Source organism: Passer domesticus, chromosome 5 (genome assembly GCF_036417665.1).
Source record: "Passer domesticus isolate bPasDom1 chromosome 5, bPasDom1.hap1, whole genome shotgun sequence".
NCBI lineage: Eukaryota > Metazoa > Chordata > Aves > Passeriformes > Passeridae > Passer > Passer domesticus.
This window is the reverse complement of record NC_087478.1, coordinates 55,073,651-55,093,279: the sequence shown is the minus strand read 5'-3', so window position 1 is coordinate 55,093,279 and position 19,629 is coordinate 55,073,651. Positions and strand designations below refer to the sequence as shown.

The following is a 19,629-nucleotide window of genomic DNA, read 5'->3' as shown; positions in this document are numbered from 1 at the left end:
ATACCAGGAGTAGAAAAAGACTGGCTTATTCAGGCGAATTGGCTTAGTCAGACACATAAAACTTCTGAGGAGCAGAAAATTGCTGAAATCCTTCCTGTAGGTCATATCAAAACAATTACATTTTCCTGAAAGTATCTCCATTGGTGAAAACTGTTTCATAAACACAGCCCCAGATTCTGAATAGTTTCAGAGAATGAATGGTTCCTTTGGCACAAAATGTTTGGGCAAATAGGCATTTTTGCCACCAGGGAAATGAGTTCAGCATTTCCAGTCTCCTAACCATGAGCAACATGAACCCCAGTATTTAGAACAAATATGCTCTCTGATTTCTCTGGACAGAAATACCTGGAACATATTAAGATCTTACAGCAAATAGTAATTTTTTAAAAATATGAAATGGCAACACTAGCTCAACCCAGTTGTTCTGTATCACACAGTACACAGCTGGACTGGTTGGTTGGGGTTTTTTGACTACCTGGGCTTAAGAAAACAGCTGGACACCTGTGCACTAGCTAAGCAGGAGCCACCCATTAGAACATGTAAGCTGCAGTAAGTTGTGTTAGTGCTAAGCAACTCAACAGGTGGACACATCAGCCACTTTCACCTCTTATAAAGAGAGACCAACATTGCCCTGAGTTGGGAATTACCAATGAAAAGCAACAGCAGTCAAAAATCCTGACTTCAGGAACATCATATTTATGTAGAGAAGGCAAGAATTTAGTAAGTTTGGAGCTGGCTTGGTAGTGTACAGCCAACACAAACAACCCAAATAAATCAAAACAACCACCTTCACTGCATATTCTTTTATGCATATGCATATGCATATGCAGACCTGCATATTCTTTTCGCCAGTACTTGGGAACACATAAATGGATTTGTCTAACAGCTATATAACACTGTGCAATTTTTAAAGGAAAAACCCTAAGAATTCTTACTGAAGTGTACACTGGAGATCATCCAACCTCTCTGCTCAGGCAGGGTCATCCTCAAGCATGTTACTCAGGACTGTGTCCACATGGCTTTTGAGGTTCTTCCATGGAAGAATACTCTACATCCTCTCTGGGCTGCCAGTGCTCGGTTGCTTGCACAGTAAAGAAGTATCTCCTGATGTTCCTCATGGAACACTTCCTGTGTTTCAGTTTCTGCCCATTACCTCTCATCTTGCTCTTTGGCATCACTGAGAAGAACCTGGCTCCCACCTCTATATCCTCCACGCATATACTGACAGACATTTGTAAGATCCCCTTTTGGTCATCTCTTTTCCAGGCTAAACAGGCCCAGCTCTCTCAGCCTCTCTTCATATGACAGATTTCTATTCCACTAATCATCTCCACAGCCCTCTGCTGGACACAATCCAACAGATTCTTGCATGTAAATTGATCTGTAAATTACAGGAACAATGCAGACTTTCTATGGGCAACTTATTCCACTGAAAGCCTTCTTAACTTTTAGTCTGAGATGCCTAATATTGGTTGTACAGAACCTTAAATCAGAGGGAAAACTATTGACATGTTAAGGCAAATGGACTGACCATCTACTGACAAATTCTGCAACATGAAAGCCCTGAGGTCCCACAAACACGCAGCCTGTGTGAAATGATGAAGTGGACACTTACTGGAATCTACTCAAAGCAAAACTCAGTCCTTGCCTGGGGTATTGATGCCATTTCAGAGCACAAGAATGAGTACTCATATTCTTCCAATGTGCAGTCATTAACAGCCTGAGCCTGTCGTCCACTCAGGTTTTATATACTGGAGATCTTCAAGTTATTTTTAAAGTGACTAAAACCAAGTCTCTTAGACTTCCCTAACATGGTCATGCAGGGAGTTTAAGAGCTTTTTGTAAGTACTGAACAGCATTTGGTGACATATAGCCACGCTCAGGCCTATTTAAGAAAGTACTGCAGTTGTACAGGCAGCAAAATACCATTATTTGTACCTGTTGTGCACATAGAAGTTTTGATGCACTTGAAGTTTCAAGTTTATTGAAACTTCCCCAGAGTGCTTAGCACCTTATCTAACAAGCCTTACATGACTGGTCACACACTGCAAATCCAATGGCCCATAATCCTTAAATGGGTCCAGAACCCTTTCATTGCTGTCATACTCATAATTTTAATGGAATTTCTGATTAATTTCAGAAGCAGTGTCTCAATTATGTCTTCAAAATAAACAACACAAATAATTAGTTTCTCTACTTTTGAAACATTTTTGCTCCACACTATGGCACAATATGGACTCTTATTTATACAACAAAATATATTTTCATTACAGAAATACAGAACAGATAAGGCTGGCAGGAACCCCTGCAGATCATCTAGCCCAATACTCCTGCTGAAGCAGGGGGACCTGGAGCGGGTTGCACAGGATTGTATCCAGGTAGGTTTTGAGTCTCTCCAGAGAAGGAGACTCCACAGCCTCTCTGGGAAGCCAGTTCCAGGGCTCTGTCACTCTCCCAGTAAAGAAGTTTTTCCTTATATTCTGAAGGAGACTTCCTGTGTTTCAGTTTGTGCCCCTTGACCCTGAAGATATTTGTGTACATTTATAAGGTCCTCTCTCAGTCATGTCTTCCCCCATTTGCTTCCTCACAGGAGAGATGCTCCAGTCCCATCCCCTTATCTATACAGCCCTTTGCCAGCCCCACCCAGGAGCTTTATGTCCCTCAGGTCCTGAGGAGCCCAGAGCTGGACACAGCTCTCCAGATGTGCCTCCCAGGCCTGGGCAGAGGGGTAGGATCATTCCCTGAGCTGCTGGCAATGCTCTTCCTGATTGTCCCCAGGATTGCACTCATGTCCTTGCCCTCAGGGCACTGCTGGCTTGGGAACAGCTCACTGTCCACCAGAACCCCCAGGTCCTTCTCCTCAGAGCTGCTCTCCAGCAGGTCACCCCAGCCTGTCCTGGTATCTGGGGTTGGTCCTGCCTAGATGCAGGACCCTGCCCTTGCCTTCATTGAACATTGTTGGGTTCCTCTCTGCCCAGCTCCCCATCCTGTTGGTCTCACAGAACGACAGCACCTTCTGGTGTGCCAGGATACTCCTTACTGTATCATCAGCAAATGTGCTGATACATCTCTCCTTCACCCAGGGCCTGATGAGTAAGAGGAACAGTACTGGGGCCAGTCCTGACCCCTGGGGACATCACTGGGTACAGGCCTCCAGTCAGACCCTACACTGCTGCTCTACTGTTCAGGCAGTTCTCAAAGCACCTCACTGCCCACTCAGCCAACCTGCACTCCCTGAGCTCACCCATGAGGTTCTTGTGGGGGACAGTGTAAAAAGCCTTTGTGAAATCAAGCCAGAGAACATTCATTGCTTTCCCTCATCCCCTGCCTATCATTCCATCACAGAAAGCTATCCAACTAGTCCCTACAAGTGTCCAAGGCTAGGTTGGATGGGGCTTGGAGAAACCTGGGATAGTGGAAGGTGTCCCTGCCCACGGCAGGGGGTGGAACTGAGTGATCTTGAGGGTCCCTTCTAAACCAAACCATTCTGTGATTTTATGATTTTTTTTTCCTCCATATGCTAAGAGATAACATCCAGGATGAGCTGTTCCATCACCTTTCCAGGAATGGTAACGCTGACTGACCTGTAGTTTCCTGGGTTTTCCTTCTTGCCCTTTTTGAAGACTTGAGTGAATTTTTTCTAATAATTTCTTTCCATATCTCATAAATCCTCTTAATCATAAATTTTGCTTTAATCTCAAACATTGAAAAGTCTCTAAACAATCATTCTTATAAAAGTGTGTCCACTGACTTTTTAATGAGTAATTGTTATTATTTTGATGTTAGCTACAGTCATCAAAAAAGTCATACTAAAACATGCTGCCACTCCATATTCCTTCCTGCTCGTCTTTTATGCAAAATTATGTCTTATGCTCTGATTCAACTCCAGTAAGAAACAGGGAATATTTTGAGATGCTTGAAAAGGAACTGAAGTCTGCAGACGGTAATGAAAGCAGTAAAAACAAGCCTCTAGTTTAGTTTTGTAGTTTGATCCATACTTTCAAGTTTGCACACTGCACACTGAAGTCAAAAGAATAATGTAAAGATGCAGAAATTAATGAAGAGTGTTAGATGGCAAAGGCAGGGCACTATGGAAATCTGAGACCCTAAAATCTACTTAGCAAGAAATTCACTAGCAACCTTTCATCTAGAACTCATTCCTGCAGGAAAAAAATTAGATTTCATTTTCTAATACAGTTAGAAACTATGTAACAGATATTCTTCATGATGGCTGTTTCTTGACTGTATAAATTGTATTGTTTATCATAAATCAACACTGCCGAGAACTGCCTGCATTCTAAGCATAGCTCAACAGTGACTCTGAAATCAGGGATCTGATGACTTCTTTGTCTGATGTCTTTTTGTAATCCATAAGAATTCGGTGTTTCAACTTTACCTATGTAATTTCTAGGACTGAAAAAGGCACCATTCCATTAGGGAGGGCTTGAATGCCATACACACCTGACACACCCATTAGAGGCTGGAATCCTGCACCCTCAGGTGAACACACATTCTCCCTTGGTTTAAGTAAGCACTAAACACAACACAGCTCCCAAAGCTTTGATAAATTCAATGTATTTTATAGTTTTTTCCATTAAGGAATACATCACTATAGGCCATACTGGCTTAGAAATTTGCTATTATGAGAAAGTTGAAATGAATTAACAAAAGACACAAAACTAACACAAATGAGGTAAAGCAGTAAAGGATGCAGTATCTCTGAGCTTGTTGAGCCAAGACACTATCTACAGCCATATCAGACTAACTAAGAGCACCCATATGGGATTTAACTTATACATATTAGCTTCACACTCTAAGCTGCTTATTTTTACTTTCCTGAGTGTTCCATGTAGAGAAATCTTTGCTGTGATTGATTACCTCCTCCAGGGAGTAAGTATTTGAAAAAAAAAAAAAAAAGAAGAAAAAGGCTCAGACAGCAAGAAGACTTGCAGAAACAAGAGACTAAGATTGATGCTGCTGTCACACAGCTCCCAGTTTCCTAATTTATTATGACAGTCTGAGAATCTAACTTCATAGCTGACAGCCACCAAGATTTATTCTACACTTTTGATTATTTCCCCATACCTAACAAAAAAGCTTTGGTCTATGCTGATTTATACTCTCACTTGTTTTGGTACTTTTCAGATCACATTGGCTTAAGAAAGCAAATATACAGCAAATTAAAATGTAAAGAAAGTTATATCCCATTTGAACTCCAAAGATTAATGATGGTGACCAAACATTAGAGTACTTTTAAAGGGTGAAACTTTATACAGAAATAGAAAAAGCAAGATAAGGGAAGCAGAATGTTGGGATCCCAGCTTCAGAGAGAGCTAGATACCAAGGAACTTTCCATTAATCACCAAGAGAATTCCAGATTTTTACTGGATGTTGGAAGATCATCAGAACTAAGATGTTATAATCCCATATTGAATGAGAGATTTAATTTAGTCTTCTGACTGCTTGACTTGGCACCATGGAGACTTTTACAAGATGCAGGCAGCCAAGTAACAAAAGTAAACCCATGTATACAGAAGTTGCATGTAAATATCTAATAGAGAATTGTCTCTAGAACATTTACATCCCAGCTATCCATATTTTCTCAGCACCTACTCATCAGTCAGCACAAACTGCAGAATAGCAATATGTGTTCTAAAATCTGATTCATGCTACTGTACCACAAAGACTGGATATTTTAAATTGCTGTGATGAATCACAGCTGTTCTTATTAATCTCATATATAGACCAAACAAAACTGGTAAAATATCTGAAACCAGGAATGTGGTAAAAATCAGTCTGCTGAAGAAATATATCAGAAAACAAATTTCTTTGTCACTTAGTCTTGCATATGAAAACCAAAGAACTTAAAAAAATGCTTTCAAGTTTTTCATTCTGCAAGAACACATTTGTCACTACAAGGCAGTCTGCTGTGCAATTTGTAGCATGGATTTGTGTGAATGTGCTCACTGCAGCTTGTCTTGGGAAGGTTCATTAGCTAAATACCAGAAGTTCCCCTCATGTCAAGGCTCTTACTACCCCCCAAGGACGTGATCACTGCCTGTCATCTTTTGCAGAAAGGCAGAGGTCACAAGGGTTTAAAGCATGCAGATAAATGTGCTGTTTAACCTTGCATTTCAACAATTCTCATTGTGTCTATAAATATATATTTTACACATTTCCATTCCCATCTTATGTCTTGGACCCCTCACAGTTAGAACAGCTCCTTGCTACTCAGCTACTGAGACCTGATTTGGGTCTGGCTTGCTTCTCTTACGGCATAAACCAGCTCCAAGTCCCAAAATCCTGTTCAAGTAAAAGTCTGAAAATGAGTAAGAACTTCAAGATTTAGATTATTAACCTTCTCTAGAAAAATACCATAATTTTACATTTGCTTTAATAAAAAATGAAGAGTTAGAAAAAGAAGGCTATTGGGTGTATTCAGCCTTCCTCCATCTGCCAATGAGCATGGAATTACCAACCAGGAAAATCTGGAACACAGTTTATGACTGATAATATTATTAGAGGCCCTGCTAATGTGCTGGAGAGGGACAATACTTAACTAGTTGTCAGTTCACCTAATAGTCTTCTGGAACTAGGAAAGAAGGGCAAGGTAAACTGGAAGATGGCCAAGGAAATGAACAATTTTTCAGCTCCTCTTTAAAATATTTTTATGAAACGAAAAACAACTTGGCAAAAGCTGTTTAGTTTTATATTAGAAAGTTTAATTAAAAAAATCTATTTGAACTGTTAGGAAACGTAAAGAAAAATAAACATCAGGAATACCAGCATTTGTTTGGAGTTTAAGCAAGCAACAATTGTGCACAGCTGTCAGGAGAAGAAGAAAAATACAGCTAAATTAAAAGGAAGACACTGATCTCCTTAATCATACCAGTGATTATGCAATCCTGAGTTATGTGACACTTCTGGACAAGATACATCTGGTAGCTTTAGGAATGATTTCTCACACATTTGCAACTCCCCTCCCACTCCACATTGATAGTCAGATGAGGCCACAATCCCAAGTCCTAGTGTGTATGTTTGAAGAGCAGGATAGGAACAGATAGATTTTAATTTCTAAGGGGTTTGGGTTTATTTAAAAAAAAAAAAAAAAAAAAAAAAACCAAACCAAAAACATAGAGCACAGGAACACTTACTGAAAAATTATTGAATCATATGATGTGATATACATACATTTAAAAGTTGGACTCAATGACTTAAAAGTTAAAGTCAATGATCTTGGAGGGCTTTTCCAACATAAATGATTCTGTGATTCTATGTATATAGTAATGTTAGTTTTTTTCATCTGAGTCAGATAGCAGATTACTACCACCCAGCCAGGAATTAAGCCTGCATGACAGGGTTAAATCTCTTCTCTCTTAATGTAAGCCAAGAGATTTTAAAGGAGTACTTCAAGACAGGTACTTGGGGTTAGATCTTAACCTCAGACCTTAGAAGAAACGAAATTGTGTGACTTCAAACATGAACTTTAATACTAATTTGAGATCCCAAGGTCTATTTTAGGAGGCATCTCAAGGCCTGTGCCTCATCAGCTCCTGGTTTGTCTCAGAAGATTCTCTTTTAGCTGCAGGCTCCCAAATGCCTGGCTGGAATTGCTGCTTTGCAGCACCTACCATAGCCGGCAAATCAATACCACTCCCGGAGCAGGTTCAGATGTTCCAGGGAAAGTGCCACCTCTCCTTTCCCACAGGTGTTTCCATGTGACTTAGCCACTTTGTCAAGAGATGCAAAGTACCATCTGACAACAGACAAATAAAAAGCTAATTTCCATTGTTCAGGCTGGAAAATCAGGCCTTCTGCCCCAAGCACACCTTCAAGGTTGTGGACACAATCCTGGGACTTTGCTATTCAATTCACAGCTGACACTGTGTTTGTGTCTGCCACACTCGAATCTGCTCACCTCCTACAGAAAGCTCCAGGGAACGTATCACACACTAGGAATTGCATTTCTGTCCTGATTTCTGACCAGAATTTCCCTCTGCTTCCCAGGATTCTTTTCAAACAGACAAATAATTAGCTCAATCAGACAAATAATTCAATAAGCTATATTGAATCATCAAAACCTACTTTTTTAGTTATTTGCAGGAGGTCACACATACAAAAGAATCAATTGAGATATCACATTACAGATGTCCAAACTTAGTAATTGCTATTTTTCTGTAAGAGAAACCAAAGCTACACAGACTATTTGAAATAAAATCAGGGATGCAGAAGGGTAAGGATTCTGTTCCTGCCTATGGTGTAGACATGGAGATACCTTGTGTGAAGACTGAGAAGTAAATCTGTTTGCCTTAGTTAGTAATCTATAAAACAATGAAAATTTTATTTCCTTTCCTTAGAGGATTTTCTAAGGACAAATTTGTTACTGTTTACAAGGTATTAATGCATGTTTCTACAGCAATTAATATCACAGAAAAACTTATAAATAAAATAAGTACGCCTCTGAACACAATATTTTTTTGGCCATGCTGCATTGCAACTTTTTTGATGCAACTTTCTAAGAAGAGTTTGCAACCATCTTTAGTATGCTTACTAAAAAGCAGAGGACTTCATAGAACCTATCCTAATCTTTAAGAAAAGGAAGAGGATGTATTAGGATGTGTACAGCCTGGCAGCAAGAACTGCTTATGCAAAACAGCAATGCTTATTCCCTATTTAAAAAGTGACTTATCACAAAACCTAAGGAGAAAGAAAATATGAAAAAATCCCCAACCAACACACAAAAAGGAGAGATGAAAGCAGGTGATAGCATTTACATCAGAACAGATACGCATTATAAACCCCACCAGACTTATATTTCACATACAAGTAGGGAAACCCTCTTTCAAACCTAGGGAAAACCTATTTCAATTTGTATGACACCAAATACTAGTCTTGCATCCACTGAGCAGAATTTAGAACAATTTTTGAGAAAAAACTGCTCAAGGGAGTGCAAAAAATATTTATTTTTAGCTAGACAAGGATATCATCATGGAAGGAAGGAAGGAAGGAAGGAAGGAAGGAAGGAAGGAAGGAAGGAAGGAAGGAAGGAAGGAAGGAAGGAAGGAAGGAAGGAAGGAAGGAAGGAAGGAAGGAAGGAAGGAAGGAAGGAAGGAAGGAAGGAAGGAAGGAAGGAAGGAAGGAAGGAAGGAAGGAAGGAAGGAAGGAAGGAAGGAAGGAAGGAAGGAAGGAAGGAAGGAAGGAAGGAAGGAAGGAAGGAAGGAAGGAAGGAAGGAAGGAAGGAAGGAAGGAAGGAAGGAAGGAAGGAAGGAAGGAAGGAAGGAAGGAAGGAAGGAAGGAAGGAAGGAAGGAAGGAAGGAAGGAAGGAAGGAAGGAAGGAAGGAAGGAAGGAAGGAAGGAAGGAAGGAAGGAAGGAAGGAAGGAAGGAAGGAAGGAAGGAAGGAAGGAAGGAAGGAAGGAAGGAAGGAAGGAAGGAAGGAAGGAAGGAAGGAAGGAAGGAAGGAAGGAAGGAAGGAAGGAAGGAAGGAAGGAAGGAAGGAAGGAAGGAAGGAAGGAAGGAAGGAAATATTAGAGGAAGAACTCAGGAAAAAGCACTTAACTTGTCCACAGCATCTTCTGTAATTCAATACTCCAAGTTTGCTATTTATAAAGAAGATTTTAATCACCTTGCTGTACTGATGTTACTAGAAAGACATTCAGTGAAGATTTATGTAAACCCTGTCAAGAAGAAATGGCTTAAGATCTTGCAGAAACCTCAGTCAAGCAAGATACATAGAAATCCTGATGTCAAACAATATATGCAGAAGTTGTGATGCGATCTTTTTCATTACAAGAAAGGTGAAAATCATTAATACTAATTTGTGAAGCATTCTTTGTCTCCATAAAATCCAGTAAAAATGAGTGGTTTCTCAAAAAGCAAGAACAGATGCAAACCAGTGGACTCACCAAAGTTTCAATTTCTTTCAATGCCTAATTTCATCATGGGGAAAAAGAAAATCTTTGGAATAAGCCAACCAATTTCCAAAATGTCATAGAAATCCTAATTTAAATTTGTTAGTGCAAATACAGGGTTTGTTTTTTATTTGAGACCTCACTGCAACTTCTTACTGGATTTACATATTTCTGGTAGCATAAGAGAAGGGAAATAAACCTGGTAAAGAAGGGAAGAGATTAGAATGTCCCCCTTTTCAAAAACTGATACTCTGCTAATGGAAACCACTAGGCTGTCACAACAGTCAGTATAACTGACAATGCCAGCAAGTAGGTGGGATGCAAATAATGGCAGACAAATGCCATCCCAAAAAAAAAAAAATTTCTCTTTTCTAGCAATGATATCCCAAATCTGAATCAGCATACAACAAGCAGCCTAGCAAGATTGGCATCGTCATTGTCACAATTAAAATCTTCAGTCTAAAACCTTACAAGCAGACATGTTGGCCCTCAGTAAACTCATTCAAATTTCAAAGAAGGAAGGAAGGAAGGAAGGAAGGAAGGAAGGAAGGAAGGAAGGAAGGAAGGAAGGAAGGAAGGAAGGAAGGAAGGAAGAGGGAATGTGCCTTGATTCCCTTTTCAGTGCCTGTAAGTAAAACCAGATATTTTACTAAGACATCCTAAAGACCATTCATTACTTACAGACACAACCTCCCCAGTCCACGGTCTCAAAATTAGAAAGACAATTGTGACCTCTTTTAGTGCCCTAAGACTGTACATTGGGAGAGAGTTCTTTGCTATTATTCCCAATGTAGTCACCTGTTTGTATTTTCGTTGACCTTTTTTTTATTTATAAAAACAAAACAAAACAAAACAACCCCACAAAAACAAACAAACAAAAAACTACAAAAAGTCAAGTGGCTGAATATAAATTAATGAAAATGTAATTAGAAATGTGACTGTCTTTGTAGATTTAGCCTCTTCATTTCATGACCAGAGAGCAATAACACAGACAGCAGGTCCAAAAAAAAAAATCCCACAGCTCTCCTGAATGGCTTGTCCTTGATCAGGTCACTCCTTTTGCTGTTAATTTTTCAAAAGGGTTTTTTCCCTGCTATAATGGGAGTTGTTTGGACAAAGTTGAAACTAGCAAGCTGTTTGAAACAACACATATGCACAGTTATTTCAGTTTGAAATACTTGAACTATTTGATTATGTCTGTGTTCTGTTTTAGTAAGAATTTATGAATATTAGAATAAATAGAGTTTTTCTTTATTTTTTAAATTAATGTCTGGCTGCTCTTTGTATGAGAAGTACCTCTTGCACCATTAATCATTTCACCACCTCAGGCTGAGGCAAATAAATCTATTTTAGTCTGTTCTATAACAAATGAAATTTGGAAGTTTGAGTCAAACCCCTGTCAATGGTCAGGATATATAATCCATCTGAACAAATATTACTCTGTTTGAAAATAAATGCAGTACAAAATACATCTATTGAAAGGCTAATCAAATCCTTGCCCTGAAATCCTAGTTCTTTCATAGCTTCAATTAGTGCAGATTGGTGATACTGGACTTCAATATTTCTGGTTCGCTGCCTCATTTCTTGAATTTCATTGAAAATATCTCAGTTTTTACTAAAGTAGAGCTGCTGCTGACACAGACAAAAATATCCCTTTTACACACTGTTTCATAAACATCACCTTGAAATTAACTTACACTGCATCAAAATGTAGTCATTGCATTTATACTGGGAATAGTGAGAAAGAGTCTCTAAGCAAAATATGACCAACAAGTAAGCAGCTATGGGAAACTGGACATAGCAGTCTAAGTTCATTTCCAGGCAACAGTGTGAAGAATTTCATAATAAGAACATATACCTATGTAGCTTCTAGGACAAACCCACCCAATGGCCATGAATCAAAATACAGATCCCCAAATCCTCAGACTGCTGAAGCAATGAAGATCCTACACTGGGCTTTGCACAGTCAGTGGACACTGTCCCTCCAGTTATTAGTGATTAGTGTTTCTTCTGCCCTGCTTCATTGTCCAGGTATTCTTTCCTGGCTTAGTTGTACTTCTAACATTCTGTACTTTATGTTCATACACCATATCCCAGAACTGTACTGCCTGAAAAGGGAAGAAAGAGGGAAAGCTCTAAAGATACAACTGGGATTACAAAAGTTGGAAAAAACACACAAAATATATCTCAGTATATTTAATATATTTAATAGATTACTTTTCTTAAAGAAGAAGCCCAACATCCAGCACAGGCTCTGAGGGTCAGGACTTTCCTCAGCAATACTAAACATGGGCATTCTGCTTTAAGCATATCAATATTAAGAGTGACAGCTGGAAGGGGGTGACCTAAATCACGCTGGGGCCAACACACAGTTTGAATGCATTCATTGTCACCTGGATCAAGTCTTCACTGAAGATGTGCCAGATGATAAAATGTAGAAAACAGATCTGGCCTTCTTGCCACAGCCATGAAATGAAAGATTTTTGCAAGCATTTACAACTTACCAAGACAGTTGTGGCCATCGTGGGCTAACATGAATCCATCATAGCACGTACACCTGTAGTTGCCTGGAATGTTGATACACTCGTGGACACAACCCCCATTGTAGAAGTCGTTTTCACACTCATCAATATCTAAAACACAAAAGGAGGGGGAAATAAAAGTTTTTAAAAAGAGAATTCTAACAATACAGAAAAATTTCTCCAACTGAGCATGCTTTTTGATATATGCATGTCCCTAATTTTTGTTTTAGGCTCACTTTGCCTACTTCAACACATGGTCAGGGACTGAATATATCAGGTCTTATTTGTCTGAAAAGCAGCAAGCCAATGTACAGAACACTCTTTCACAAAATAATTGGAGTATCATCACAGTAAACAATGATATGTTGTCAAAAAGAAAAAATGGAATCCTTGATTTTGGAGCACTTTATATTTAAAATGTAGTTTTTATTTTCTGCCTTCAAAAAAATCAAGCAGAGACTGAATGAAACCTTTTACTTGCAACAACTATGTGAAGCATACTATTAATATGGCATGAGACAAAAGTATGTCTTTTGTAACAAATAAATTATAATCTTCTGTATTAATTCACATACAACCAGAACCACAAAAATTTCAGTATTTTTTCTCAGAAGATATGATGGAATTGTTTGGGATTTTTTCACACTGGCCTGTATCTTAAAGAGGATCATAAAAGATGAGAGATGGATTCTGATTCAATTACTAACAATCCTGTCATTATCTTCCCTCCCTCATATAAAAAAATCACTAATTCTAGAAAATGCAAACTGTCTTCTTTTTACAAACTGTATTTTGGCCCATACATGGAACATCAGTATCACAGTAACTCTTGTAAATAATTAAGTGGGGCACATCAACCAACTAAAAATACATAAATAATTAAAGACAGCCTCATGGCTTGATAAGTATCAGGTCTAAATTTGTGGTGTGCTAGACCAAAATCCACAACTAATCTCCCAAAGTTAGGCAGCACATGATAAACAGATAAAGTTATCTTTTTAGAAAACACCTGTTAGGATATCAGAGTTACCCCAGCATTACATTTCAAATGTGCCCCCAATTGCATGAACCTGAATTAGGTTCATGTTCACACAAATTTTATCTCTTTTTTTTCCCTTTTTAAAAGCACTCCATGAAAAGCTCTTGCTACCTGGTACCAGGTACCCAGATGCAATCCAAAGAGGAAAGAGGAGAAGGTGTTTTGGGCAAAATCAGACTCCTCTGAAGAGCCACCTCAGACTCAGCCACTCAGTGTCTTCACTACTTCTGGTCCTTGGATTGAGGATGGCTGGGTTTGTCCCTCCTCACACAATCTGTGAGAGCAGGGACAGGCTTTTCCCGAGTTCTGTTGCAAGTCTTCTTCTCCCTCATGTTTGCCTCTCCCAAAAATCTGCATTAAACTCAGAATTCTCCAAGTCTCCATCCACCTGCCTTGAATAGCTGTGAAGTCCTCCTTGCACAAACTCCTCAGCAGCTTGAAAAGGGAATGACAGGCTTGGTTTTATCTGCAAAACCAGCTGGCTATTTTGTAACTCAGCATTTGGCACCACAGCAATACCAGAAACAGGAAGCTGGAGAAATGATCTTCCAAACCAAAATACGCCCTGCTGCTTAAAGGTAAATTTCCTAGTCTTTAAAACACTGTTCTTTTTCAGAAGGTTCTTATTCTTCACTAACAATTTCCATCCATTAGTTGTACACGTGCCCACTCAGCACAGCCTGTGGTTGTGCTCTACCTTCCAAGTCCAGTATGAGAGCAAAAAGAGAAATCTGTGATTTTTCTTAAAAACAAGAACAAGCAAGTCAAGTGCTCATTCCAAACAACCTACAATGCAGTCTCTGAGAAGCTGCTCTCATTAGACCACAGTTCCATGTGCCTAGGTGTATATTCCCAAAATATTACAGTCTGGTTTCCACTCAGCAGAAATTTGCATCTTCCACAACCATTCATGAATATTTCCAGAAAATTCCTGCTGTTCTTTACAGGCTACAGGGACAAAAAGAGAACTCTACAGTAAGCATCTAACAGGATTTTGATGTCAGGTATCTCAGGTGCTCCCCTCAGGACACTCAGAAAAAATGGCATCTTCATTTCAAGGTTTGTTCTTAACTTTTATTCAGCAATGAGTCTTTTCAGAAGAGGAAATTCAGAAGAAGCTGTTACCATCTGTTATGTTCCTCAGCATCAGACTGCCAAGGGTTGAGCAATTAATTCCATTTTTTTCCAAACAATGAATCAAACAGTACTATTTGTTTAAATAAGCAGTGGGAGAGCCTTCAAAAGGGCTAAAAAATACCAAAGAAATGTGAAGCCTTTTGAATGACTGCCCCTTATATAATACTTATTTCTAAAAAGCTGTACAGTGATTAGCAGCACAAAGTGATGATGTAATACAAATACTTGAGTTATGGAAAAGGTAATGCTACAGATACAAAACCCACAAAAACAGCAAAAGAAACAGATTCTTTTTATCTCATTCTCTTAGGAGCTTGTCACAATTAATATTGCAAAAGGATTAGAATATTATTTCTCCCTTTTGCAACCCAATAGCTGTATAAAACTAGAAGTGGAACCAAACATTCTAACTCCTTTTCAGAGCCACTTTGTGGGGTTTTTTTGTGCTTCTTTCTTCCAAAACCCAAATAACTATTAAAAACTTCACCTGGCAGGCTGATTGGAATTTCTATCTCCAGTATGGCTAGCAAAAAAGCAAGGGGCTAAGACTGGTGCATTGACATTACCAAAAAAAAACCAAAGCAAAAACACACAAAAAAACCCCCAGCCCCTCTCCCCACCCCATAAACCCAAACAAACCAAAAAAAAAAAACAACAAAAAAACCAACAAAAAAACCACAAGAAAACCTCACAAAAACATACATAAAGCCTACAAAATCCAAAGTTGAACATTTTTGAAGCTCCAACTGCCATGAGAAATGCAAGCAATGTGATAACCACTCCATCTTCTCTTTTACCTGGAGGAAGTCATTCTTTAAAGAATGCCTCAGTGTGCAGCAACTGTAATTTATGGGCAGAATGCAACATTTGACATGCCAGAATACAGCTTCCTTAGTAAGCTTCACATACAGTAAAAGACATAGGAGTATATTCAATCACATAAAACCTGCAGCCTTGCTCTTCATTTTGTCTGTTATAAGCCTCAAAATTTGCAGGGGCCATTTGTGTTCATTTCCTTTTGGGTAGGTCATATCCTATCATTCTTTTTTCCTATAATTGATAGAACTGGGTGTTAATCAAAATCTCAACTCTAAACACCTCTGAGAAATTAAGCTTTCTATGCTAGTTTTGTAGCTTCAACTATCCTAAACATTTTTAGCATTTGGACTCTTAATGTTGTATTTCATCATGAAGGAACTACCATAACAAAAACAAAAACCAAAACCAAGAGGAAAAAAATAAATGTAGGTATTCAACCATGAAATTATGATGGATGTACGTGCATCTATTAATGAATTTGCAAGGTTTCTCAAAGGGAAACCTGAAGTTTTATCTACACTAGCAAAATATTTACAAAGTTTTCAATTCCTTAAATTCTAGCTGTTCAGACGGGAAACTCTTTGGGTGTTTAGTGAAGAAATCACCTTAAAAGAGAATCATGGTATTTCCACTCCAAGAGAAATTGAATTCATGAGGTACTACAGTGGCAGGAATTGTGGGAGTTTCAGACAAGAATTAAATGCACCAAAATTATTAAGAAGATGTAGAGACATTTTTAGTACTGACACAACCTGCCAAGAACCCCTTTGAATTTAGTGTATTCAAAAAAGACAGCAACTCCCAATCCCAAGGCTGGATGTAAGGACATGCTCAGATGCTGGCAAAATAATTTTGATCATCTCTTTCTGGAACTGGTTGAAAAAAATCTCAAAAATCCACTGCTTGTTTTGAAAGTTTTGAAGTAAAAAAATTATCAGGAAAAAAGAGGTAAAAAGAAATTTGCTTACGTGGGTGTACTAGTAACTGTAGTGGTTCAGCTATTTACAAAGGTGAAAAAGGCTTGGAAACTCCATCCTAATTCTTTCTGGAAAGCAGAGGTGAATCTTTTTGTTACCATCTGGAAATAACTCTTTGAGCACATCCCTAGGAAATACAGCATGCTCTGCTACTGCCCTCCTCAAGCAGCAGTGGTGCCCACTCTATGAGACTGCAGTTATTATGCAATGCAAGCATCTAAGAACTTCTAAAAAATACTCTAGACAAGTATCTGAGAAAATCTGAGGATGTGTTACCATGAGGATGTGCTGTAATTTACAGCCCTTATATTTCATTTATAGGAAGAGAATTTGAATTTAAGTAACCTGATTCTTTTTAGTTTGATGGGACTTGTATTTCCCTTATACATAATTGGGTTGATTCTTCTTTCATTATTAGAGATGAAATTGACCCTGCCCGAGGATTTGTTTAATTTGTGTATTCTGCCACAAAGAGATGGAACTCTCATAAGCCTCACAATGCCACCCTGCAGAGAAGCATCTCTTCCAGAAGCACATATAACTATGAAATGTTCAAAATAAAGCAAGAATCAAACTCTTCTGCTTCCCATATCACAGTATTTCAGCTTTCTGTTACTGCAGAGAATAGAAGACACATCAGCATGCATGATAACTAATGTCCACAAGACAAACCATAAAACAATGAGGAAGTTGCAAAATGACTGGTTCCCATTTTGTCTAAACATTTTCAGCAGTGTCATGAATTGACTGAGTGCTAATCATCTTTTCCAAGCAGTAACCAGCTCTCCTAGAAGGTGGCACAGAATTTATGCCAACAAAGAAAATTAATTTTTCTCCAGAAAAATTAATTCCCACTCTTCATTGCATCACTTGCATTAGTTAAGTTCCTGAATGTCCAAAAATGTGTGTTCCAACACATGCAACAAATTTGTCAGCACAGCTACTGATCATCATGGGCACGGCTGCTGAAATCAAAGCAAATGCCTGCATGGATTTGATGAATTTCGGATGAGTGTCACAGCTAAACTGTCACAAGAAGCCTTATGGCTATTAACATGCAAAAGGAATAATGACTGAGGCCTGGAAGTTAATGAGCCAAATTCAGTGTTTAGCATTGAATTCCACAGATTTCTGTAGAAAATGGGAAACTGTACATTGATAAAATTTTTATCTTGGGATCTGTCAAGGCCACAGATCCCAATACTTAGAATGCAACAGAAGATGTTCCAAATAGGTGTGGGATTGAATAAACTCTGTCCATTTAAAAGTACTTCTTGCCTAGCAATATAAGGCTAAATTAGTAAACAAAAACTTGAATTGACTTTGAAAGGAGTCATTTATGTGCTTGAACATTTTAAAATAAATAGCCAAAGAAAGCTATCTGACCACATCAACTTCTAATTTACAGAACCAAAAACAAACGCGATTGTGCAGGTATATTATGCAGATGTAGAATATCTCACAAAGAAGTTGGATCCATTAAATAGCTAGAAAAAGAAATATTAAAATATTTGTAAGTACATCCTGATGCCTGAAGCCATGTATTTCTTCAGTATCTACAGAAAGAAAATGTTGATATTCATCCATCATGATATTCCTTTATCTAACTGCTTTAAACAAAATATGGCCAAAAAGGCACTGTGGAGACAGTAAATAACATTGCCCTTACAAACTTGACAGGAAAGAAACTGTGTTCTACCTTCTTGCTTGAAGAGGGGTTGCTGCTAGCCACTACAGAGGGCAAAGCACACCAGATGCAAAATTCTCTTTTATGAGTTGTCTTCTGCTAAAAAAATGTCCTCCTACAGTTCTGCAACAGCAGCATCTTGCCTACTTTTCCACAACTCTTATTGCAGCAAAGAACACTGCAAGACTCTGGAGCCCATATTTCCATGTGGTAATATTTTTCACTTTTATGGCTTCTCTACTAAGAGCTTTCAAAAAATGTTATTGATTCTTTATCAAGTTTTGCTCACTGTTCCTCCTAGGGCTAATGCACTATCCTCATATTCACAGAAAAACACAGGGGAAAAGGCCCACCCCTAGGTTCTAAATCCTATACAACTAAGAAGATTTACATTGCAGAACTGTCTTCCTCACTGCATAGCTTCATGGAAGCTTGATCTCAGATGTTTATGAAAGAAAGTAACCTTGTAAAATCCAAAGATAAAACAGCCTGAGATGAAAACCCAATCCTACAATTATTGCCACTGGCTTAGTTAAGCCAGGGAGACATATTTTCTGGGATTTACAGTAGAGAGATACGTGAGACACGATCAGCACTGAAATTTTTTGTTCCCATTTCCAATTCAGAACAAACAGCAGAGTAGCACTGACACTGATACTTTAAAGGAAACAGGCAGAGGTGAAGTTACATGCACACTGGTAAGAATTACAAACAAGTTCAAGTCTTGGATCACAGTCAGATTCTTTGTCATAAGTGGGTTTGAGATTGCAAAAGCCATGAAAATAAGTAAAAATTACATGGGAATGCTGATATATTTATATATATTCTTTGGCAGAGTCTACATTTAATACACGTTCAGTAGATATACATCACACTCTGGACAACCTGAACCTAAGGCATTTGTATTTCTCAACTTTCCTTAAGAAGGGAACCAGTTTCAGATCTAAAGGCCAGGATAAAAGCTCAAACATAAGTTAAAGACCATTCTGGTAAAGTGCAGGTGAAATTTGCCAAAGTTCAGCTCTCAGGGAAACACTCAACCTAAGCAATATTACTAAACATGTTGGATTCTTACAAAGAGTTTAGCATCAGCACATTTCCACATATTTCAAGTCTGCTCTACTCTTAAAATTTGCAAAATATGACCAAAGTATGAAGAATTGGGTGGGAAAATGTGATCAATTATCAATTTCACTGACCTGATTAAATAGCACTTCCATCTGTTTTGTGGAATCAGAATTCAGCATCTACTCCAAGTCTGAAATTTTATGAAAAAATATTGACATACTAAGACTCTTTCAATATTTCTACTCCAAAAAAACCCCTTTACCTCCAGAGAAAAGTCCATTTTCAAAAATATCTTTCCACAAAAAGCCTGTTAAATCACTTTTTCTATAAAACAAATTATTTGTTACATCTAGTCCTTCCTGCAATACTTTATTTTTTTGACTCATAAACGTTAACATCTTCATTCTTTAGATGCTGTGACCTTGTAAATGTTACAATCTAATGAATCAGCGGAACGCGGAGTGCAGTTTT

The 19,629-nt window shown here is 38.4% G+C and overlaps 1 protein-coding gene across 5 annotated transcripts in view; it reads right to left on the bottom strand.

Annotated features, from left to right (window-relative positions):
- SCUBE1 (signal peptide, CUB domain and EGF like domain containing 1) overlaps positions 1 to 19,629 on the bottom strand; it is a 230,160-nt gene that overhangs the window by 150,362 nt on the left and 60,169 nt on the right. For all 5 annotated transcript variants that reach the window (XM_064420579.1, XM_064420577.1, XM_064420578.1 and 2 more), the window contains one exon: positions 12,414 to 12,542. In XM_064420579.1, the coding sequence (XP_064276649.1) occupies positions 12,414 to 12,444 (31 nt within the window). In that variant the 5' untranslated portion in view covers positions 12,445 to 12,542. The remainder of the gene's footprint in view (positions 1 to 12,413; positions 12,543 to 19,629) is intronic.